Raw genomic sequence first — 25112 nt, 5'->3', positions numbered from 1 at the left:
GTTTAGGGGAAGATAGGGGATGGACCTCTAAACCGGATGTTGTTGGGAGGAGATAGGGGATGGACTCCATAGATAGAGCTCATATGCTTATCTAATAATGTGTTGACAGAGCTCCTATGCTTGTCATTAGAAGTGTGATAGTGCTCTTATGCATATCTGTGGAAGTGATGATATAGCTTGTATGCTTATCTGTTGGTGTGTGATATAGCGAGTATGCTTATCTGTGTGAAATGGGGAAGTACTTGATATGAGTTACTGTCTCATATGAGTTGTTTGGCCAGGTTCTGAGCCATGGTTATAAATTGAGAATTGAAAAGAATTGGAAAATGAATTGTAACATGGACTTGTATGTCATGAAACTGTAAAGTGTGATAAGAGAAGGTATCTGTGTTGGCCATTTATCAACTGCTAATCTTTTAGTCATTGTTCATATTTGGTTTAGTGTATTTCTACTGGGCTGTGGCTCACCCTATATGGGAATATCATTTTCAGGTACAGGTAGCATGCCACCTCCAAGGACATAGCTTGGGAGGCTAGAGGCGGACACACCCTTGTTGTCTTATTTCTTTTGATATATTACATGTAAATTTAAGCCAAGGGCTTAATATGTAATCGAGTTAGAACACTATTCTTTGTAACCGAGTGTTAACTTGGAAAGCTGTAAGCCTTTAGGGCATTTGCTTTTGTTGTTAACATGTAATACTTTTGGTAATGGAATTCTGATGAATAGAAGAAAGTGGAGCTTTTATATGTCAACGCATGTCTATATTGATGGGTTTAATGTTATTATTTTGAGGGCGTTACAACTTGGTATCAGAGCGTACCGGGTTCGAATACTTTGGGTACGTGGGAAGTGATTTGTATCACAATGGGTTTGTCTCGCTTGATAGAGACTTAGATGTAGTGTCATATGCTATGTGCTTAATTGATAACATGCTTATGTGACTATGTGGGTATGGAATGTAGTTTCTTGGATGTTGATTGGATCCTTGGGTTTCTGTGAGTCTTGTTGGAAAGGCACTTGATCAATGCTGTTTCTAACCGGAACTCTAGTAACGCCTCGGGACTATCATTATCCGGAAATGAAATTCGTAAGTGCTTATGTGTTTATGTGCTTACGTGGAGTGAATTACAGTTGTCCATGCATTAGGACGAGGGTGTTATAGCTTCGGCATATTTGTGAATGTGCTAATAGTCTTGGTTACCTTTATTAGGATGTCAGGATGAGGGCGTGATAGGCATGGTAGGCACGGTAGGCAGGAGGTACCTGTACCGGATGACGTTCCGGCAATGCAGGAGGGAGTTGGTCAGGCCAACGTGGCCGAGCCAGTGGGTCAGCAGGCTATGGGCGCCTTGGCCCGAGAGATAGCGGGAGCTTTGGGTATTCTCAGAGCTGGGAATTAGGTTGCTGAGGCAGGGCCTTCTTTCTTGAAGAGGGAATTCTTCCGGTCTAACCCGGATGAGTTTGTTGGGGATCCAAAGGAGATACTTAAGGCTGACGAGTGGTTGGAACAAATGGAGAAGACGTTCGAGATGCTTGGCATCGAGGACGGGACTTTGAAGGTGACCTTGGCATCCTTCCAGCTGAAGGGAGATGCGGGTCAATGGTGGAAGTATGAGAAGGGCAGTGTTGGTGGTGCATGGGAGGCGTTTGTGAATGCTTTCCAGGAGAAGTTTTTATCTTCAACTGCGAGGGAGAAGCTGAGAGAGCAGTTTTGCCAGCTTAGACAGCAAGGCTTGTCTGTGGTTGAGTTTGAGGCTACTTTTACCAGTCTGTCCAGGTTTGCACCTGAACTGGTGGCGTCCGATGAGCGCCGTTGCTTTGAGTTTGAGCGGAAGTTGAGGCGAGGCCTCAAGTTGAGGGTTGGTGGATCTTTCATCCGGGAGTATAGACTTTTGGTGGATGCTGCAGCTCATATGGAGCTTATGATGCAGGAGGAGGATGAGGGGCAGAAGGGCTCCAAGAGGGGCCAAGATGGTCAGGGTGATGGCAGGAGACAGAGGGGTTCTAACCCTCAGCAGTCTCAGGGTGGTGTGGCTAGATCGACCTTTCCAGTACCGAGTACGGGCTCAGGGAGAGGTAGTCAGGGAGGCTTGACTTGTTTTGCGTGTGGCCAGCTGGGTCACAAGTCTTCGGTTTGCCCGCAGAAGGGAGGGGGTCAGCGAGCTGCTTCTTCTTCAACTAGACCTCAGGGCCAGAGTCAGGGCAGGGTCCAGCCTTTGTCTTGCTATCAGTGTGGTCAGCCTGGGCACCTAAAGAGGTATTGCCTGCAGTTGAGTGCTACTTCAGGAGCGTCTGGTTCTAGACAGACACAGGGTTTTCAGCCAGCTCAGTCTGTGCAGGCCTCAAGGGCCAATCCGGGAGCTTCGTCATCCCAGTCAGTACAACAGTCTTTTGCTCCTAGAGGTGAACAGGTAGATCAGGGGCCTACAGGGCGCGTGTATGCTGTTATCGCGCAGGACCTAGTACCGGCTCCACTAGTAGTGAGAGGTACCTTTTTGTTTTGCAACTCGGTTGCTAGTGTATTGATTGATACGGGTGCATCTCATTCTTTTGTATCTGCTGCATTTGCATCTGTTTTGGAATTGGAGTTGGCACAGTTAGCATCTCCTATATGTGTAGTGTCACCTCTTGGGGGTGAACTGATCCTGAAACAGGGTGTTAGAGGTTGTGATATAGAGGTCGCCGACCATAGGCTTCATTTTCAATTTGTGGTCATGCCCATGAAGGGCTTTGATGTTATTTTGGGTATGAACTGGCTATCGTCATACCGAGCTGTTATTGATTGCTACCGCCAGAGGGTCACGGTTTGTACCTTAAGCGGGGAGTGTTTCCATTTCTTGGGGGATCGGGTTGGTAGTGTGTTGCCACCGATGTATGATCCGCGAGGGTGGAGTGAGCTTAGTGGTCTACTTGCTAGCTTTTTGAGTGGTGAGTGTGATGAGACCCAAGTTGTTTTGCCGAGGGTGGTTTGTGAGTATTCGGATGTCTTTCCCGAGGATCTCGTTAGTTTGCCACCTCATCGAGAGATAGAGTTCTCTATTGATTTAGTGCCCGGCACGGCGCCGATTTCTATGGCACCCTATCGTTTTGCTCCAGCAGAGTTGGTTGAGTTGAAAGTTCAACTTCAAGAATTGCTAGATAAGGGTTTTGTTCGCCCTAGTGTTTCGCCGTGGGGAGCACCGGCCCTCTTTGCTAAAAAGAAAGATGGTGCCTTGAGATTGTGTATAGACTACCGGAAGTTGAATCGGGCTACGGTCAAGAATAAGTACCCTATGCCCCGTATAGATGATCTGTTTGACCAGTTGAATGGTTCCCGTTGTTTCTCTAAGATAGACTTGAGATCGGGTTACCACCAGTTGAGGGTCAGGGAGGAGGATATTCCGAAGACGGCATTCCGTACGCGGTATGGCCATTATGAGTTTCTGGTGATGCCATTCGGGCTTACCAATGCACCGGCAGTCTTTATGGACCTGATGAACCGGATCTTCCGGGAATTCTTGGATCGTTTTGTAGTCATTTTCGTGGACGACATTCTTATCTATTCGCCTTCTGAGGAAGAGCACGAGGAACACTTGAGAGTGGTGCTTGAGTTGCTTAGAGCCCATAGGCTTTATGCCAAGTTTGGGAAGTGTGAATTCTGGCTAGGAGAGGTGAAATTCTTAGGCCATGTGGTATCCAGGGAAGGGGTGTCTGTTGATACATCCAAGGTAGAGGCAGTGCAAGATTGGGCACAGCCTAAGAGTGTGTTTGAGATCCGCAGTTTTCTGGGATTAGCTGGGTATTACCGTCGGTTTGTGAGAGATTTCTCCAGGTTAGCTTCGCCGTTGACTAGATTGACGCGGAAAGGGGTCAAGTTTGTATGGAGTGAGACTTGTGAAAAGTCGTTCCAAGAGTTGAAGGTTAGATTGACCACCGCTCCGGTTTTGATTATTCCGGAGAGAGGGTTGGGTTACGCAGTTTATTGTGATGCCTCACGAGAGGGTTTGGGTTGTGTATTGATGCAAGAGGGGAAAGTGGTAGCTTATGGCTCACGCCAGTTGAAAATTCACGAGAAGAATTACCCTACACACGACCTAGAGTTAGCAGCAGTGATCTTTGCCTTGAAAATTTGGAGGCACTACCTTTATGGTGAGAGGTTTGACGTGTTCTCGGACCACAAGAGTTTGAAGTATCTGTTTACTCAGAGAGACTTGAATTTGAGGCAGAGGAGATGGATGGAGTTCATTGAGGACTACGATTTTGAGTTGCACTATCACCCGGGAAAGGCCAATGTTGTGGCCGATGCCCTTAGTAGGAAATCCATTAGTGATGTAGCTTGTATAGCCATCCGGGAATGGGGGATGTTGGGTGCGCTTGGCGAGTTTGATTTGCTTCTGGGCGAATCTGTTGGGGCTGCAGCCTTGTTTTCTGTTGTTGCGCAGCCTACACTCGTGACCCAAGTGTTAGAGGCACAGAGAAGTGACCTCGAGGTGGAGTCTTTCCGAGAGAAGATCTCCAGCGGGAAGGCTGAGAAGGGTTTGACGGTGTATCCCGACCAGAGTGTGAGATACCGAGACCGTTTATTTGTACCGGAGTCTTGCCGAGAGGAAGTACTCTGAGAGTTTCACCATTCACGCCTTGCGGTGCATCCGGGAGGCACTAAGATGTATCGGGATTTGGGTCGCCAGTTTTGGTGGCGGGGTATGAAGAGAGATGTGGCTGTTTTCGTATCAAAGTGCCTTACTTGCCAGCAAGTGAAGGCCGAGCATCAGAGGCCAGCGGGTTTGTTGCAACCCTTGCCTATTGCCGAGTAGAAGTGGGAGCATGTCACTATGGACTTCGTTGTAGGTCTTCCGAGGACTCAGCGGGGTAGTGATGCCATTTGGGTGGTTTTAGACCGGTTGACTAAGTCGGCGCACTTCATTCCTATGCGTGTGAGAGATTCGGTAGATCATCTCGCCGACTTGTATATTCGGGACATAGTGAGATTGCACGGGGTCCCAGTGACGATCGTCTCATATAGAGATCCTCGTTTTACTGCTAGGTTGTGGCAGAGTTTGCAGAGTGCCTTGGGCACTAAGTTGACATTTAGTACGGCCTATCATCCTCAGACTGATGGGCAGTCCGAGCGTACTATTCAGATCTTTGAGGATATGCTTCGAGGTTGTGTCCTTGACTTCAGTGGGACGTGGGAGAGGCACTTACCATTGGTGGAGTTTGCCTATGACAACAGTTTTCAGTCTAGCATCGGTATGGCACCGTTTGAGGCCTTGTATGGCCCACCGTGTAGGTCTCCGGTTTGTTGGGCTGAGGTGGGTGACGCACCTTTGTTGGGTCCAGAGTTGGTTAGGGAGACGACGGAGAAAGTTGAGCTTATCCGTAGGAGGCTTGTTACAGCCCAGAGTCGCCAAAAGAGTTATGCCGACCGTAGGAGGAGGCCTTTGGCGTTTGAGATAGGTGATCATGTCTTTCTAAAAATATCACCTAGGCGAGGTTTGATGAGGTTCGGGAAGAGTGGGAAGTTATCCCCTCGGTTTATTGGTCCCTTTGAGATCCTTGAGAGGATTGGCGAGGTTGCTTATCGTCTGGCTTTGCCGCCGCCGTTGTCCGGAGTTCATGACGTGTTTCATGTGAGTATGCTTCGGAAGTATGAGCCGGATCCATCGCATGTATTAGATTGGACCGACTTAGAGGTAGATGAGGATGCCTCGTATGAGGAGAGACCGGTTCGGGTCTTGGATAGGCGGGATCAAGTCCTGCGTGGCAAGACCATCCCTTTGGTAAAGGTTTTGTGGAAACATCACGGAGTGGAGGAAGCCACTTGGGAACGTGAGTTGGAGGTCCGCGAGAAATACCCGGACTTGTTTATTGTTGAGTAATCTGGTATTTAGATTATGTATTGTTGTTGGACTTAAGAGCTTTATATATGTCTTAAGTTGTAAAACATTGGTAATGTTTTGGTTTAATGAAAGTATGTTGTAGAACTTACCTTGATATGGGAGTTGATTATTATATTGCATATGTTGACTATATTGTCGAATTGGAGTTGTATCATGTATATTGATTATGATATGAACTGTGAACCATGTATGTTGGAAATGGTTGGAAATGGAAGAAAATTGCATGTTGATAATGCACTTGTAATTTATGTTGTAAAATGCCTCTTGAAAAGAAATGGATTTGACCGGTAATGGGTCGGGTTGTTTAAATATTACGTTATAATATTGTTGAGAATGGAGAAAACCTGTTTTTGAAAAAAAAAAAAAAAAACTTGTGTTTAATTTCGGGGACGAAATTCTTTAAGGGGGGAAGGTTATAGCGATCCCGGTTGTCCCTTTACTGTTCTGTTGTATTTCGGACTCAGTTTCGTGATGTTGGTAGTGGTACCTATCTTGTTGTCGTCCTTTAATTCCACTTTATTGAGTTTTAGGATGTTCTGGGCAGGGTTGTTACAAGTTGGTTAGGCCTTGGTTTCAATTCCTTGTTGTCCAGTTTTTAGGCGATCCGCTCGAGCGGCTCTTCTTGCGCTTGAGCGGGGATTGCACACTTCCAGTATTTCGTGTTCCTGCAAAACTTCTGCAGATGTGATTTTTACGCTCGAGCGGGTTTGTTTACGCTCGAGCGGTGGCGCTCGAGCGGGTTTGGTGGCTCTCGAGCGGGTAGTACCTTCTGGGTATAAGTTCTGGGAGATAGAAATCTACGCTCGAGCGGACTGGTTTTCGCGCTCGAGCGGAAGTGCTTTATTCTTGTGTCTTGGTGGTCGAGCGGGCCTTATTGCGCTCGAGCGTGTCCAGATTTTTGTTCTTGGCGCTAGAGCGTTGTGTTCTCCGCTCGAGCGGGTCATACGTATATGAGTTATCCGCTGGGTGATTTTAAATCACTTTTTACTTTTCTTTCTCTCTCCTACTTTTTTCTAAAACTTTTTGAGAGCCTCTCTCTCTAGAAACTCCCTTCTCTCTAGGGTTTGATCTAGTTAGAGTGTCCACTTTCTCTTCGGCCTTTGTAAAAGTTGTGTTGATCGTCGAGGGCGTCGTTTTGATCCGTGAATCTTGGTCTTTGGAGCACTTTGGTTTTAGTCTCTTCTCCATCCGAGCTCTAACTTCAAGGTAGGGATATCCTACTCCTCTTTATGAGATTTGTCTTTAAATTTTTGCATTTTGATATGTTGGGGGTTGTTGGGTGATTTTGAGAGAGTTTGGGCCTTTGTGAAATTTTACGAAAGTTGGGATTTTTATTTATATAAAACCTAGATGCATGCTTGGCAAGGAAAAGTGAAATTAATGTTGAAACATTAATGAAAATGGAACCTAAGGGTTGTAATGTTAATTATGGAAAATGCCCTAATTACATTGATTGATTAATTTGTATAATTAATTGTTGGAAATGAGGGATTGAATTGAGAATGTGGAAATTGGAAAGGGAAGGGGTTAAAGAGTGTAGTTGGATTATTTATCGCTCACCTAGTTGAAATGTTGATTATATATCCATTGTTGCATTTATTTTCTGTATAGAAATAACTACTTTGGGCTATCGGTGGAGGATAGTCTTGATTGTTGTAGACAATGCATGATGATTAGGCAAACTGGAACTAATCACTGAAATGTGTCATTGAGTATGACGGTTGAGAGAATACATTAAATCTATGTGTTGAGTGATGATGTGTATAATTATTGTTTATATGCATTGTGTTGTGTTGGAGGAGATAGGGGATGTACTCCACGGTTTAAGGGAAGATAGGGGATGTACCTATAAACCGGATGTTGTTGGGAGGAGATAGGGGATGGACTCCATAGATAGAACTCATATGCTTATCTAATAATGTGTTGACAGAGCTCCTATGCTTGTCATTGGAAGTGTGATAGTGCTCTTATGCATATCTGTGGAAGTGATGATATAGCTTGTATGCTTATCTGTTGGTGTGTGATATAGCTAGTATGCTTATCTGTGTGAAATGGGAAAGTACTTGATATGAGTTACTGTCTCATATGAGTTGTTTGGCCAGGTTCTGAGCCATGGTTATAAATTGAGAATTGAAAAGAATTAGAAAACGAATTGTAACATGGACTTGTATGTCATGAAACTGTAAAGTGTGACAAGAGAAGGTATCTGTGTTGGCCATCTATCAACTGCTAATCTTTTAGTCATTGTTCATATTTGGTTTAGTGTATTTCTACTGGGCTGTGGCTCACCCTATATGGGAATATCATTTTCAGGTACAGGTAGCATGCCACCTCCAAGGACATAGCTTGGGAGGCTAGAGGCGGACACACCCTTGTTGTCTTATTTCTTTTGATGTATTACATGTAAATTCAAGCCAAGGGCTTAATATGTAATCGAGTTAGAACACTTTTCTTTGTAACCAAGTGTTAACTTGGAAAGCTGTAAGCCTTTAGGGCATTTGCTTTTGTTGTTAACATGTAATACTTTTGGTAATGGAATTCTGATGAATAGAAGAAAGTGGAGCTTTTATATGTCAACGCATGTCTATATTGATGGGTTTAATGTTATTATTTTGAGGACGTTACACTGCATTTTAGAAAACTGCTTCATCAACACCCCACGTCCATGTTGAAGTCTGACACTTACATAAGCAAAGCCAATGCACATAGATTAAAACCATCAACTGCATCAAACCTATACAGTAGCCCCTACAAAATGTTTGATCAAAACAACGGGCCAATCTTGCAGGTGACTTCCACAGGAGTACTAATGTATCAAAGACAATAAGACACTAAAGTTTTAACAAGAGCAAGTCCCTGAAAATATGCATCTGATGTTGCACCAGGGGTTGCCAAGGTTGAATTAGAGCTCTCGGGTAGAGGAGAAACAAGGCAGCCTTCCTCACCCACTAAAGCTGCTGGTGGAGTTAAGGATCCTTGAGCCATTGAAGTATCTGATTTTGGAACAAATTCAAGGAAGGCGCATGCAAGTATCTTCTCTGGTGACTTAGCAAGTTCTTCTCTCAAGGGCTGGCCAGCATCTGATCTAATTATGTACATAAACCTGGATTTTGATGCCAATAATTTAAAACAAAGAAAGAAAACAAAAACAGGATAAACTGATCAGTTGACCAAGTAAATTACTGATTAATTTTTCAATCAAAGAATCTAACCCATTTCCTATCATTATATAAGCCAAAAAAGTCACGCTAGTGGGGGGAGTAATAAATGTCAAAATTATTATAATCTACGTAATTTTTTCACATATTCTTACACATATTATGCTGGCTGGAAGTCTGCTCCTTTGTGCCCCTAAGAGTTTCTGTTGTTATGAGGCAAATCAATTTCTAGCATGGACAGAGATGCAACTGTTAAGATTCCTCAAACAAAACAGAAGAGGGGTAATTTGTCTTCTATACTACTATCTCACTGAAGTTAGGCCAAGGGGTAACAAGGGGTAATTCATCAACTCTGGTACTTCTATAGCAAAATGATGTCAAACCCTGGGCATACTTGGGAGCATTATTCATCAATATATACAATAATCTACTCCTAATCAGAAAACAAGCCGGGGCTGCAATTAGAGGACAAAAATATATATTTTCTCCCTTTTTTGCGATATGGGTACTCAAGAATTCATGCGGGTGTGTTCATAAACTAAGACAAATTAGCAGAGAATACACTAAAATGAACACATAAAGAAGCAATTTGGGGAACAAACAACAATTTCACAACATGAAAAATAGCAAAACTGAAGTAGCATATCAAAAGAGAGGCTTACACTCTTAGGAGCATGAAGCAAATCCAACTAAATGAGATATGCTATGGTATATTATAAATAGTGTTTTATAAGCATAAGAGGTATTCTAAACCAACTATAATGGTTTAGAATGAACCTGAGTTTGTCATATCTACTTCTTCTTCTTCTTCTTTTCTTTCTTTGATATGTGAACCTGCATTTGATAAGAACAAATAACATGAATAAAATGTCATATGAAAATTTTATAATTAACTATTACTCACTTCCTCGGACGAACGATGACAATTAAACGATGAGGTGTATGCATGAGATTGTTGTTGTGAATGCACATGTGTAGCAGCTGGTGCAACAGGCCCACCCATGGCCTGTTGAGACTCCAATTGCTCTATTCGGGCTTGTTGAGCTTGGATTGTGCTTTGCATCTCCATTTGTACTTTCTGTTGATTAAGCATAGCATCCATCATCTCCTTCATTTGCATCTCCATTTGTGCTTTATATTGGTTAAGTTGCTCTTGGATTTGCGTTTGGATGATACGACTTTGTTCTTGTGATTGCCTATATCCGCCTCCAAAGACATCTGTCGGGGAAGGACCCAATCCATATGTTCGAACATGACCAGGTTGCTCAGGCCCTAGAACCTGTGTGATAATTTCTTCATCTGTAGCATTGGATTGCGCCCCAAGGTCCTTCATTTGTGTCTACAATTGTTAATTAGTAATTAGCCACAAATAAAATTGTTCATAACTAGTGTCGTTAAATGTAACCTGCTTCCATTAGGCCATATGAATTCAATAAAAAAAGGTAAATTACTAATTAACGGCACTAGTTAATCTATAGTCCTTGACTTGTAGATTTGGTAGCAAAAAAAAGGTAAATGGAATCAAACAAGAAGCTTTCACTAAATTCGATCATGTGAAAAAATTGAATGAAAGATCCTGTGTTGAAGTTACACAATGGCCTTAGAATAGCAAAGGGAACAAGACTAAATTGGAGTTTGAGTCAAATTGGAAGGGAAAAGAAATATCTTAAGTCACTTGAGAAATTTGATGTAACATATTATGTGGTAAAAATTAAATTAATCTCTGAAGAAACACTAGAATGATCACACTTTCATTAGGTGCAAAGGCTCCTGAGAAGTTTCTGCCTTCTAGGTCAGGCACACTAATCAAAAATAATTACTGAGTACCTTATATATATGTTAGTAGCATATTTATGTCTTATTGAGACAAGTATCTAATACATTCCATACATGCAAAGTATATAATTATGGTGCTACATACCATGACCTCAACAACTTTATCATTACTTTGTTTGTTATCCTTCGTATACCCAGCCATCCACACCTCTAAGCGCGTTGCAGGAACTCCATTCTTCTTATTAGTTTCCTACAATTACACTTAAAATTAAGTAACAAAATCAAAATATACAATTTCAATTTGAAATATAAAGAAACTATATACCTCTACTCGAACAACTGAGAATGGTTTTCTGCCAGTTATGTGATTTAATGTCTTCTTCTTCCGAATTTCTTTATTTTTTGTACTTTTTTTCTGTTACATATGAACGCAAACACAAGATAATTTATTAATTAACAAACTCATCTTATGAGATTACGATAAAGTTCAATAAACAATTTAAATGACAACTGTGCCTTCCGAGTGCCCCAATAATAGACTAAGCTTCGCCATTGATGCTCATGTACTCTTTTAGGCCGATGAGTTAACCTATCAGCATCGTTGTCGAATGGCGTATACCCTAATTGTTTAACTCTAGCCTTCCACTCTCTCCATTTTTTTCCAATAGATGCCAAAACAAATTTCTTCATTGACTCGTCGGCATTTGTATTGACCTGTAAATAATTGGCAACTTTGTGACTATTGCATACACACAGCAGCAACAACATACATGCAGCAGCATACACACAGCAGCAAGCCCACAGCAGTAGCTAATTTCACAAATCAAGATAATATTAGCAGTAGCTAATTTGGTAAAACAGAGATTCCTCTAAAGTTGCAGAGATAATTCCGTTCTTTTAAGTTCTAACCATTATTAACATATAAATGAAGTACCATGCATGACCTGTTAAGATAGAAGTAATTATAGTTTTGTTACTTAGCTAATCATTTTGTCAGCAACCGGCCTAATTATGGAAGAAGACGTGTATATGCCAAATGCTCAATTTAACAGCGCGGAGAAATGGGAAAGGAAGTTCAACACCTGGACATAAAAGCAGATTAAGGTAAAAGTAAATGCACTCAGATCATTTTGTCGGCAACCAACCTAGTTATGGAAGAAGACACGTATACACCAAATGCTCAATTAAACAGCACAAAGAAATGGGAAAGTAAGTTCAACACCTGGACATAAAAGCAGATTAAGGTAAAAGTAAATGCATGGCAAAAACAAACTGGCAACTATAAAATATGAAACAAATATAATAAATAATAACAAATTAAGGTTAAAATTGATACGTAAAATGAAATAATTCTTTTACCTTTACTTCTCTCCAAATTCTCTCTTTATTTTCCTTCGGTACATGGCTCCAAGTTCTATAAGTGAGGGGCATAAGGTTCCCATCTCGAGCTAAAACACCCAAACGAGAAGCCAAGGGTGTATACCCGTCAACCACTTGGTTCAACTCATTAGGCACAATATGTAAAATGCCACCACTTGGGTTCCAATCACTATCATGCATGAGTGTTGGGCCTCTCGAACTATGACCTACTCATCCAAATATCAATATCAAGTTAGAAGATACTAGAAAGAATGATAATATAAGAATTGAGCAGTCAATGGAGCAAATGGAGTAGTGTCACTTAATTTAAAAAAAAGAAATGTAAAACATCAAAAGAAAAAAGAACATCAACAGAGAAATCTAATGGAGTAATTCAATTGAATAAAATAATTCATACCAGCAGTAGTGTCATGTGTCAAACCAGTACTCGATGATGTACTAGGCAAGCTACTTGGAGGATAACATGACATGGGTGGATCAGGTATGATGCGTGTACTCTTCTCTGAACTCTCATCTGAACTCCCACTATAAGAACTCTCGTCTGCACTCCCACTATAAGAACTCTCAGAATTTGCAGCGGCTGAATGTTGCCTCTGCCTAGAGCATCGTCGATCTGTCATGCTAGTTTACAGAAGACCACAAGCATACGTGTAGAATTTTAATATAACAGATATGATCCTTTTCAAGGACATAAAAGGTTGTCTCAAGGACAATCACGTTGAAAAGAAAACAAATGATGCATTTTAAAATCAAAGGTTTCATTAACATGAATATCTATGCTAAAAGCACAAATGTAATAATGAATATGAAACAAAATTACAACATCATATCATTTCTTCATCATCTTCAGATTGTGTCTGTGTCGATATCCCAAGAGGTCCAATAGTTTCATCAATAGTTGATCCAACTTCACCTTGCCTAACCCAATTTATGTCCTCTTCACAAGCAAACGAAGTTGCATCTAACTCTTGGTCGCCAAATCCTTCCACTTCATTGTGATGTTCTCCATCATTAATTGGTTGTTCTCCACACACCTCATACAAGTCTCTAGGTTTCATCTTGACTACAACATCCCAATCAGCTTCAACGGGATCATTAACATAGAAAACTTGTTGTGCCTGAGATGCTAGGATGAATGGCTCATCACTATGTTGTTTCTTTGTATATAACAAATGATTGAAATTAACAAGTGTGAAACCAAACCCATCCTGCTTCAGTCCTTTGTTGTTGTCAATCCAGTCGCACATGAATAGCACATATCTACGGTCGTATGAGTAATACAATTCAATAATATCTGTCACATATCCATAGTATGCTACTTCACCTTCCACAGGATTCATGTCTCTGGTACTTGCATAGCTACAAGTCTTTGCTTTCACCATAACCCCACTATTTTGAGTTTTTCTTCTCCACTCACGACTCCTCGTATGATACCTAGTACCATTAATTATATACCCATTGAATCTCGTGGCCTTTTTACTAGGTCCCAATGCCAAAGTTTTAATCTCATCTGACAACACAGCATTTTCAATAGCTAGAAGCTCTTCAACCTATTTTTACAAAGTCAACAAAATTAAACATCAACTAACAAAGAATTAAAAATTGAAAACATGAGAATTGAAAATTAAAAACATGTAAGTTATTAGTACTTACATGAGAATTAAACCATCTAGGAAACTCATCATTGTGACGGCGATCCACATCAAAATCTTTGAGACGACGATGTGACCGCTTAATAAAATCACAATGCTCCCTATACATTTAAAGTACTTATAAAATGCAAGATACTTATTAATGATATCAATAAAATTTTGGAACAAAGATTGTATCTTACTCTCGATATGGGACAACCGCAGCAGTGTTAAATAACACATACCGATGAGCTTGAACCCATGATGTGTTATCAAGCGCAAACCCTTTTCCTTTTCCTAAAGCACGACCCAGTAATATCCCAGGATTGTTGCTAACATCGTAATTCCTTATTGGTCGATTCAATTTTGACTCGACATCATCCAAGTACCTTGAGCAAAAGGTCATACACTCTTCAACTAAGTATCCCTCTGCAATTGAACCTTCTGGATGACTTCGATTACACATATATGACTTAAGTGTCATAAGATACCTATAAACAAACAAATGCACACATGACTTTCAATTATAAACAAACAAATGACTACAACTGTAAATTGGAGTAGAATTGCACACCTTTCTATAAAGTACATCCAGCGATATAGCACTGGACCGGCAATCTTGGCCTCCTCTGCTAGGTGAATAGGCAAGTGCTCCATTTTATCGAAAAATGATGGAGGAAAAATTCTCTCAAGATGACAAAGTGTAAGAGCAATTTGGGATTGAAGACAATCTAACCCATCTGGCTCTAGAGTTTTGGAGCACAACTACCTGAAGAAATTGCTTAACTCAATCAATGGTTCAACAACTTTCTTCGGTAACAAATTTCTCACTGCTATTGGAAGTATTTGTTGCATCAATATATGGTTGTCATGACTTTTCAGTCCAGATATGCTATGTTGTTTGAGGTTAACACGACGAGAAATATTGGATGCATACCCATCTAGAACTTTGATATTCTTCAAGAGTGTACAAAACAAACCTCTCTCTCTATTGTTCATAGCGAAACATGCAGGCGGCAAATAATACCTGTTCCCAACCCCTTTTTTAGGATGTAATGCCTTTCGAATTCCCATATCTTGCAAGTCTCGACGAGCATTTAATTATCCTTTCCTTTCCCATCAACATTTAATATCGTCCACAATACATTATCACACACGTTCTTCTCAATGTGCATTACATCAAGATTGTGGCGGATCAAATTATGCTCCCAATATGGAAGCTCAAAGAAAATACTTCTCTTCCTCCAATTATGATCCTCCTCGTTGTCCTCTTTTTCCTTTCCTTTCCTAGTTCTTTTTTGTCTATTAGTTGGTTGATGCTTAGGCCCTAGCTGTCGTAACACATTAGCCCCCGATAACCGAGTTGGAGATGGTTCAAATTCAAAAGTTCCATCAAAAGACGCACTATCTTTTCGAAATTTGTGACTCACATTCAACCAGTGGCGATGCCCCATGTAACAAATTTTCCTTCCATTCTTCAAATACCGATGTCGAGTACGTATGTTACAACAAGGACAAGCTAAAGCACCTTTCGTGCTCCATCCAGACAAATTTGCAATTGGAACATTTGATTAGTTTCTGCATCGTACGTCTGAACACCATTTTCCCACAATTCATTCAGTTCATCCACTAACAAGCGCAAGTAGACATCAATGTTATTGCCAGGTGAAGAAGGACCATCAATGAGCAATATCATCATCATATGAGGTTGTTTCATGCACAACCACGGTGGCAAATTATAAGGCATCACAATAACTGGCCAACTGCTGTGAGCAACATTTATTGCCTTGAATGGATTAAATCTATCCGCTGCTAAACCTAGTCTGACGTTGCGAGGCTCACTCGCAAACTTGGGATACAAAGTATCAAAATTTTTCCAGACAGAAGAGTCAGCAGGATGTCTCATTTTGCCGTCATCAATTCGGCCCTCTGCATGCCATCTCATTAATGAAGCAGTTTTGGATGACATGAACAATCTTTGAAGCCTTGGAATCAAAGGAAAGTATCTCACAATCTTTTGTGGAATTCTTTGTTGCTTCTTTTTATAATCATTCTTCTCACCCTCAAACTGTTTGTATCTAGGCGTCTGACACACTATGCAATGATCCCTACTAGCTGTCTCCTTCCAATACAATGAGCAATCTCTTGGGCATGCATGTACCTTGTGATAATCGAGGCCCAATTCCCTAAAGAGTGCCCTCGTTGCATAGAACAACTTTGGCAAAGTTTCACTTTTTGGGAATGCATCCTTCAAAAGTTTAAGCAACATCGTGAAAGACTTGTCGCTCCATCCACTAAGGCACTTGATATGCAACAATCGAACAACAAATGACAGTGTTGAAAACTTGTGACACTCTGGATATAACTCTCTTTCGGCCTCCTTCAATAAACTGAAAAATCTTTCAGTTTTCTTATCCGGGCCTAGTTCGATATTAGAACTTCCTGTCTCATTACTAGCACGATGAACCAAGCTTGGTGGAGGAAGTCCGAACCCCTCATATATCATTTCATTGACTTCATCGCCATCATTCGAATCACTGACATTCTCATTCAATGGCACAGACGCCGGTAAATCTTCTCCGTGAAAAATCCATCTGGTGTAGCTTGGAAGAAACCCATTGACCATTAAATGTTCCCCCAAAAGGTCTTTGTTCACTAGTTTGACATTTCGACACCGTTTACATGGACATGTGACTTCAATTGATAGAGGATTATTTTGGCATGCAAGTTTAACAAGTTCCTTAACCCCTTCTATATATTCTGGATGCAACCTATGCTGATTTATCCAACTTTTATCCATCTGACTTTGTCTTACACTACAAATGTCACTGTCAAATCAACAAAGTTTAAAATTATCATTTCATTTTAATTATTCTCAACCTCAATTAAGTACCTTATAATGCATGAGACATGACACCATTCACCTCTAACTCTTCTCTAATAGGTTGGTTCATCCTACTTTCCCATTCAGGAATGCACAGTCTATATTGTAAAAAGTAGCTCATACCGCTCTATCCATCTCTAACGAAATTTCGGCAGCACCTCCCCATGGTTCTCCAAGTACACTACACATACTGGGTGTATTGCTACACCTTGTCTAGTATGCACCCGGAGAACATGAGGAGCTACTACACGAAATCTCTATGAGATGGACTATATTTAAGCAGTAGAACTACTAATTACAACATAGACTTGTGCTCCTGAACTGTCCAAACTGGACAATCCAAGAAGAGCCTCATCAAAGATGACTAGGTATCTCTGATGAAGATTCTTGGACGGGTCTACGGCTATTTATGCATGCATGGATAATTACTTGCTAAATTAACAACTTTCATGATTTTTGCATCTCAGTGGTGCAACTTGAATCAACACTATCAAGCATACTAGAAGCATTTCTAGCATGAAGCATATTAATGAAGAAACTAAAAGTTTCTACAATGCTCTTGATAGATTATGATATAGAACTTCATCAAGATAACTAGGTATCTCTAATGAAGATTCTACAAGAACAACCAGATTATCCTAATTGATCACAAAGTAAAAAATTCCATGATTGTAATTGATAGCACATAACAATGGCAAGTACTCGATATTAGGTATGCTTCATTTAGTTTGTTCTTGTACTCACAAGTAAGCAACGAGTTCTCACTACTACATGAACACCCACACATACCAATATATCTTAGTAGTGTTCTATTTCATTTGTATAGCACCATTTTTGTGTCCCTATCAAAGCCCAAAAAGAAAACTGTGCAGACGAGGGTAGATTTCAAATTACTTAACAAAAAATTATGATAAACATTAGAAATTCAAAATCATAATGTTACACAAAAAATATAAGCACAAAAAATATAGACCAAGCACACTTGCCAAATAGATAATTAATTGCAAAAATCCAAATAATCTCATACATTGTCACTGTGAGATCATGAGACCATGTATAGTATAAGCTATCTAATCCCAAACTGTCTTGCAAATCAATTACCACCCCCTCTCAAAAGTAATGAAAACAAAAGAATCTACAAAATCTTAAATTAGAGAGTTAATTGATTTGAAAAACAAAGAAAGTAATGAAAAACAAACAAAACTACCAAAGAATTAATTGCTTTGAAAAATGTACCTGAGATGAAGAGCAAGAGAGATCGATCTGGTTCAACTATTTGTGAAAGCAGTATATCAATTATCGTACCTCAAATAGAATATTTTGTAATACAAAAAATTAAATTAATTATGATCTAAAAAGCAGAATATTACTGGATCAGATGTAATAAAACACCAAAAAAATGAAAAATGAAACTTTTTTAAGATATCATTCTCCATAATCTAGACTACATGATCTATATGTTTTGACAATTTGCCTCACTTATAAAAAATAAAAATTAAAAAAAAAAATTGGGGAAAAAAATAAAAAAGAGAGAGAGAGATGTATATATCAAATAGCACATATTGGTTGGCACCCCAACAGTACCATTCTATTGGCTAACTCGGTGGCTTAGTTCTGTTGAGTAAAGCAGCAATAGGCTATATAATTAGATCCGAGAGATGTCTGGATTTGAGAAGATCTACAACTAGGACTAAGATAGGACATCCCATAGATGGAGCATGGATAATGCCAGAAACCATAAACAAAAAATTTCATTTAAGGCATTCTGTTGAACACATATACCAAGATTGGCAATAAACATTTTTGTAGCTAAAATTAAAGACCAAAAGTGCTGGGATAACCCTTCATTTGGATTCCAAAAAACTATATGAACATTTCATTCAGGCATAAGCAGAACTTTTAAGGACTAGACGCAAAGAAACTGTTATTGACATATGTAGCCATTAATATTTTCCAATACCACGTAGGAAGCAGAGCTTCTACATAGTGAATCCTCTATTTATAATTCATTACGAACAACCTAAGTTGGAAACTTCATAAAAGTTCACTTAATCCACCAGTAGTTAATGCCAAATCAACATTGAAGGTTTACCACTTACTAAAACTTAGAAGAACAAAAATAATAGGTGCATCACATATCAATTTCTCTAGGTTGGACGTTTTATCAGTTACAAGATTTACAGTTTTGCGTGTTGGAAATTTCCGTAAACAAATCATAGACTAGGTGTCTAGGTTAGGTGTATTCAAAGTTGTCCAAGTGACTGAAAATGTTATGAGGCAATGAAATGCGTGCTTTGATCCAATCTCAGGCAAAATTGTACGAGTATATTGCATTAGTCTAGGATGCATTAGTTCAAAATTAAGATGCATTTTGCCATCAAGTTTTTTGCATGTTATGTCCAAGTCCAGTGAGAGTCCAAAAGCCAACTTATGACACTTGTTTTTGAGAGCTAGGAATCTCTTAGAGTTAAAACACCTAAAATTGAAGATCTCATACCAATTTTTTTTTTCCATGTTTGTAGTTAGGAGCTAAAAATGGAACCTAAAACATTAATTATAAAAAATGCCATATTTTGGGGAAATCACTATTTTTAGCCAATTCTAAGAATTTCAGATTTTGTTTTTGATACATAGAGTTAACTTGCTATATAAAATATAATTTTTTAATATTTTCATTGAATTCAAACAGGGGGGTATTTTTTTATTTACATGTAATAGCTTAATTAAATGGGAAGGCAAATGAAGTGAAGTGTAAGCATTGTCCACATATAAACAAAGAAAAATCTTATGTTGATGACCTCGATTTTTAAAACACCTACACATCATATGAACTTAGATCATTCTTATTGCATTGGTGCCTACTTCATACCAGTAAGAAAAAATGTAAAACCTCTATATTTCCAACTGAATTAAATTGAAGGGCACAATTCCCGACCATTTGAACTAGAGAACATATATATAAACACACATATGCACATGCCTAATTCAATAATAATGCCAATCTATGACAGTCTGTTGTTAAATGAACCAGCATATTATATCTTCCATATACTTTTAAACTTGTTAACATTTTGAAAACTTCAAATTACTTTTTTCCAACACAAGTGTCATCTCAAAGCTCTTCAAGGAAAGAAACTAGAAGCAATATTATGATGAGGACGACAGTATGTCATATTCTAATGGTCATCATTTACTTTTTTCTGTTGTCGTCCATCAATATTAGAATAACTTTACTCAATGCATTGATCTAAAAACTGATTTGTCCACTCATTCTTAGAATTCTTATGTAAATTAACTCTTCTATACATTTATGGATCAGTTTAAGAGATAATTGGTAAAAATCAAAAGGACCTCAATTCTAATGCATGCTTTATTATGTGTCAACAATGCAAGATTACAGGTAGTTCAAGCACGCGCAGGTTTTTGTATGTTAATCTGCATTACTAATCTTTCTAAGGAAGCAAGGTATAATTGTTCAGAACTAAGTGCAATACATAGAACTTACCCACAGCGCTCAACGCAACTTTTAGATATGATTGTTGACTGAGCACCACTATCAACGAACGCCTAAAAGGAAGTGAAGCAAAAAGTCTACAATCAATCAAAGCAACAGGGAAGAGGATTTTAAAATACAAAGTAACAAGCTACACTACTCAACATCACCGACTCAAATTTCTAAACTTGAAATATAAAATGAATGATGCTATAGTAAATGAGTTTCTCGCTACATTTTATTTATTTATTAATTTTTACCACTACACAAAATCGAGTTCCTGAAAAACCAGGAGCGAGAGGATGAAGAACAGAATGGATTTGAAGAAGAACAGAATGGATTTGATGAAGAACATAATGAATTTTTACCAGATCTATTTTGGATTTTGGATCTGCGATTTGATGAAGAACAGATCGATTTGATGAAGAACAGAATGGATCGATTTGATGAAGAACAGATCGAGTTCGAGTTCGATGAAGAACAGCTAGAGCAAAGCCCTCGAGCGACAGAGATCGATGAAGAATAGCTAGAGAGTTCGATTGCGAGCGACAGAGATCGAAGAAGCGCAAACCATCGAGGGTTTTGGATCTGCAATCGAGCAAATCGAGGGTTGAGAATGAGAAATTGAGCGAGCGAGCGAGAGAGAGTGAGAACTTCAAATCGAGGGTTTTGGAAGAGAGGGAAACTGAGTTGTGGTAGACTGAGAAAGAGAGACTGAGTTCAAAGAGACGGAGTTTTGACGGTGAATACACTGACCCAATACGGCGCCGTTTCACTGAGGTCAGACACAACGTTTTTTGAAAACGTTGTGTTTCGTGAATTTATAGTGGCGTTTTCCTAAACGCCACAAAAAAAACGTTGCTATACACCATTTTTCCTGTAGTGATTATTTATTTATTTATTGTAATATTTAATGTAAAAAATAAAAAAAATAAAAACATGCATATAGAAAATAATTTAGTCATTTTATATAATTCAATATATTAGTTGAAGTCTTCTAACAATTTTATGATAGAGTTATATGTACTGTGCATAACACACGAGAGAATTTTCCAAAATGAAAGAAGTGCAAATGGGGTTAAAGGGGTGGGCATGCATGATGCTGCTGAGAAAGTTGGAATGCAGAAGCACAAAAAAGATAAAAACAATAATAATAATAAAAAAATTGGGTCCAATCAAGTAACTATTTTTATTGTTATTTCTTTAGGATAAATTATACTGTACCTCCACTGATAAATGAGATAAATATAATTGGTACTGTTAAATTTGGAAAGGAACAAAAAAATGTTTGAGACTCTTAAAAAAATTTATATAATTTGATCTACAATTATATAACATGATATGTGTTAATTTTAATTTGTTACACATTTAATCATATAAGACCCAATTTCATTGCCATAGCATTGTGAGATAGTACCTCGAACTTACTTCACAAGACCGGGATGAATTTGTGGGTTTACACTATAGGTGTTTAATTTATTCCAAAAAATAAAATAAAATAAAATAAAATTAGTTTCTAACATTTCTCTTAAGAAAAACACATGTTAATGTAGTGATTGCATATTATGAAGCAAAACTAATGCTGTACAAACTAATAATTTATAGAATTTTTTTTATTGACTACGTGTAATTTATGATATAATTAAATTGTGTCATGTTTCTGATTTATTTATTATTGCATGACATTTTAGTCTTTAAGCAAAAATTACAGTGAGAAGGTAACAACTGCAACTCACACAAAATTAACAAAATATTTAACACACAAACTGATATCTTACTTTTATTATTTTTTATTAATTAACACACGTTGAGATACAATTTTAATCATCCCATTTAAAATAGGGGTGCAACTCGGGCGGGTTCGGTCGGGTTGGGGGTCTGCCCAAGCCCGACCCGAATTGTATTTGGCACTGCCCAAGCCCGCCCAAGCCCGACCATGAACCCGAACATTTTTGCCCAAGCCCAGCCCAAGCTTTGTATTTTGAACTCGGGTTGCCCGAATTGCCCGAATTGCCCGAGTTCAGAAACCTGTAGGTAGATCTAAGGGTAGACATAAAAGATGCTAATCTAATGGTAGAAAACTAACCAAAAAAAATAAAAAATAAAAATTAAGACTAACTCTTTTACTTAATAGAAGACTAACCAAAAATAAAAATAAAAATAAAAATTAAGACTAACTCTTTTACTTAATTTATATATATTACATAATTTATTAAATTATATATATATTATATATTATATATTATATAATTTATATAATATATTAAATTGAATTCGGGTTCGGGTTGCTCGGGTTGGCCATTGGTTCTGCCCAAGCCCGGCCCGAATTGCAATTCGGGCATCAAAAATCTGCCCAAGCCCATCCAGATTACAAGATATAGTTGCCCAAGCCCTAAAAAAACTCGGGCTGGGCTCGGGTTGCTCGGGTTCAGCCCACCCGAGTTGCACCCCTAATTTAAAATGCTTTAACAAGCACCGCCAGAAAATGGTAAAAGAACCTACATAGAAACCCGAAACAGAAAATGCAAAATGTAAGGAGGCTCCACTGATGTGTTCAGGCTCTTTCCAAATCCTTGAAGAAATTCCACAATCACCACTGATGATCAGTAGTACCTAACTACACACCATTAATTTACAAGATGAGGACTTTAAGACTCTGCTTAACAAAATAGTCCCCTTTTGCCCCAAACATCTAACTCTGCAAACATAAATTTCTCATTCCTAAGGAATTATGAATGAATCTATCATGCAAACTTGATCATGTGATAGAATAGGAATTGAGATAGGGGAACAGTCCACAAAACCTTTTCAACATAAAATAAAGGATAAATTACACTCATCCCTTCTGAGTATGGATGGTCATTTTAATATGATTTGCGGGGGCCAGTTCATACCCTCCCGAATGGGCCGAATTTTACCCATCCCAACACTTATACGGGGTGGGGGTGGGTTGTGTTTTGGTTACCCGCAATGGGGGCGGGGCGGGGGCGGGTATCGTCTCGCTCGATCCAAACCCAACCCGATATAATTAATAATATATAAATAAATAATATATATGTATGTATATATAATATAATTAGCTATAAGAAAAGAATACTAAAAGTCTATAGTTCTATTTAAATATAAATAAATAACAATCCTAAAAGTCTCACTTTATATATATGGAAACAAGAAAAATTATTTAGTGTGCTAATGATTTAAATGTTTTTCAATTTTTTTAACTATTTGAAATGTGATTTGGATATCCACAAGTATGGGTATCTGCAGGGGCGGTGATAGGGTTGAAAAATTCCACTCGTAGCGGGGCGGGGGCAGGGGTGGAGTTTGTCCTCAGGCGTGGGGAATGGCAAATCTGACCCAAACCCGTCCCATGGCCATCCTTACTCCTGAGGTTTGGGAAAAAAATATAATTAGTTCCATACTTATGATATAATTACACTGATTTTTTTTTATAAGGCCAAATCAACTGAAACTAATGCAGATACTAAACATTCAAATAAGAGAAAATATCATTTTGTTCCCCAAACTTTCACGTATTTTTCAATTTGACCTCCAAACTTCAATTAATATCAATTTTACACCCAAACTTTTGAAATTTTGGTCAATTTATCCCCTGCCGTCACATTTTGTCAGCAATTGGAGAAAATGTGCTGACGTGGGGAGCAAATTGATTTTTAAGGTATAATTTAGGGGGTAAAATAAAATTTCAAATGAATTTTGATACTACGTCAGCACATTCCATCCAATTGTAGACGAAATGTGACAGTAGGAGCCAAATTGATCAAAATTTTGGAAGTTCAAATGTAAAATTGATATTAATCGAAGTCTATGGGTCAAAATGAAAAATGCGTGAAAGTTTGAGAGGTAAAATGATATTTTCTCTTCAAATAAACAAGATATACATACATTTTAGTAGAGAAGAGATGAAACATCATTCTTTTTTTTTATGCGACTAGCGAATTATTAATAAAAAATAACTTAATTGTTTTGCAAATTAAAACAGTAAAAAATGTCAGAGTAATTATATCTAAAGTATAGGATTATTTGTATTTTTTCTAAACTTTAAAAAAAGTGAGTGTAAGTTACCCTAAAATAAAAGTGTGGGAGCCGAATAAATAGCAGAATCAGAAGCGTACACTCTAGAAGATAGACATTACTCGGCTCTAACCTGCACGATCAGGAGGCCGAATACAATAAATAGGCCAAGTAACTATTGAACTATGGGGCCGAATAAATAAGCGGATAGTGAGCGAAAAGTGGACCAGGCCCCGACGCCCAGGAAACGAGTATAAATAAAGGAACAACAGTCGAAGAAAGGTATGTGAGAACTAGTATGCTTAACTTAAAATACAAATAACCAAGAGAAAGTAGAGACTGACTTGTCCGTCGGAGTGCTAATTCCGGCACCCCCGACCGGAGTGTTCATTTCTTTTCAGGTGTCTATTTGAGTATCACGAGTGTCTCCCAGGATTAGAAAAGTATTTCCAAACCACTTCCTCACAATTGGCGCCGTCTATGGGAATACTCAAATACATCTATGGCGGCCGTAACTGTCACGCCCCCAAACCGCCCCTAGTAGTTTGGTGCCGTGATGGCCAGTAATCCGAGATTATCGAAGGCCGACTTACAAAAACACACACAATCAGAGTATAAAATATGGGGCTTGCAAGTGCGGAAGCAACATATATATATATATATATACAGAATCTAAATAGTCCATGAGAGCCGTGCTTAAAGCCAATGAAACGACATACATTCTTACAAGTCTTACAACTTAGATACAATAAGGAAATGAGATACAAAAATACATCTTGACCAAAAGGCTTCTCAAGCCGACATATACAAGTACACATGAAATATAAGCTAAGAAGCATAATCTTCAAGATGGTGTAAAATGCTAATCCAAA

At 38.8% G+C, this 25112-nt stretch overlaps 1 protein-coding gene across 1 annotated transcript; it reads right to left on the bottom strand.

Annotated features, from left to right (window-relative positions):
• Positions 1-13021: 13021 nt before the first annotated feature.
• On the bottom strand, positions 13022-14039 carry LOC145791356 (uncharacterized). The gene is made up of 2 exons (XM_082871709.1): positions 13851-14039; positions 13022-13747 (listed from the first exon to the last, which is right to left on the bottom strand). Exons 1-2 carry the CDS (start codon positions 13956-13958, stop codon positions 13022-13024), a joined length of 834 nt encoding a protein of 277 aa, XP_082727835.1. The 5' UTR covers positions 13959-14039.
• Between the last annotated feature and the right edge of the window lie 11073 nt (positions 14040-25112).

This window comes from Camellia sinensis, chromosome 5, assembly GCF_055761805.1.
Source record: "Camellia sinensis isolate YWXY chromosome 5, ASM5576180v1, whole genome shotgun sequence".
In the NCBI taxonomy this organism is placed as follows: Eukaryota; Viridiplantae; Streptophyta; class Magnoliopsida; order Ericales; family Theaceae; genus Camellia; species Camellia sinensis.
Note: the sequence above shows the minus strand (reverse complement) of the source record. Positions and strands in the feature narration are given on the sequence as shown.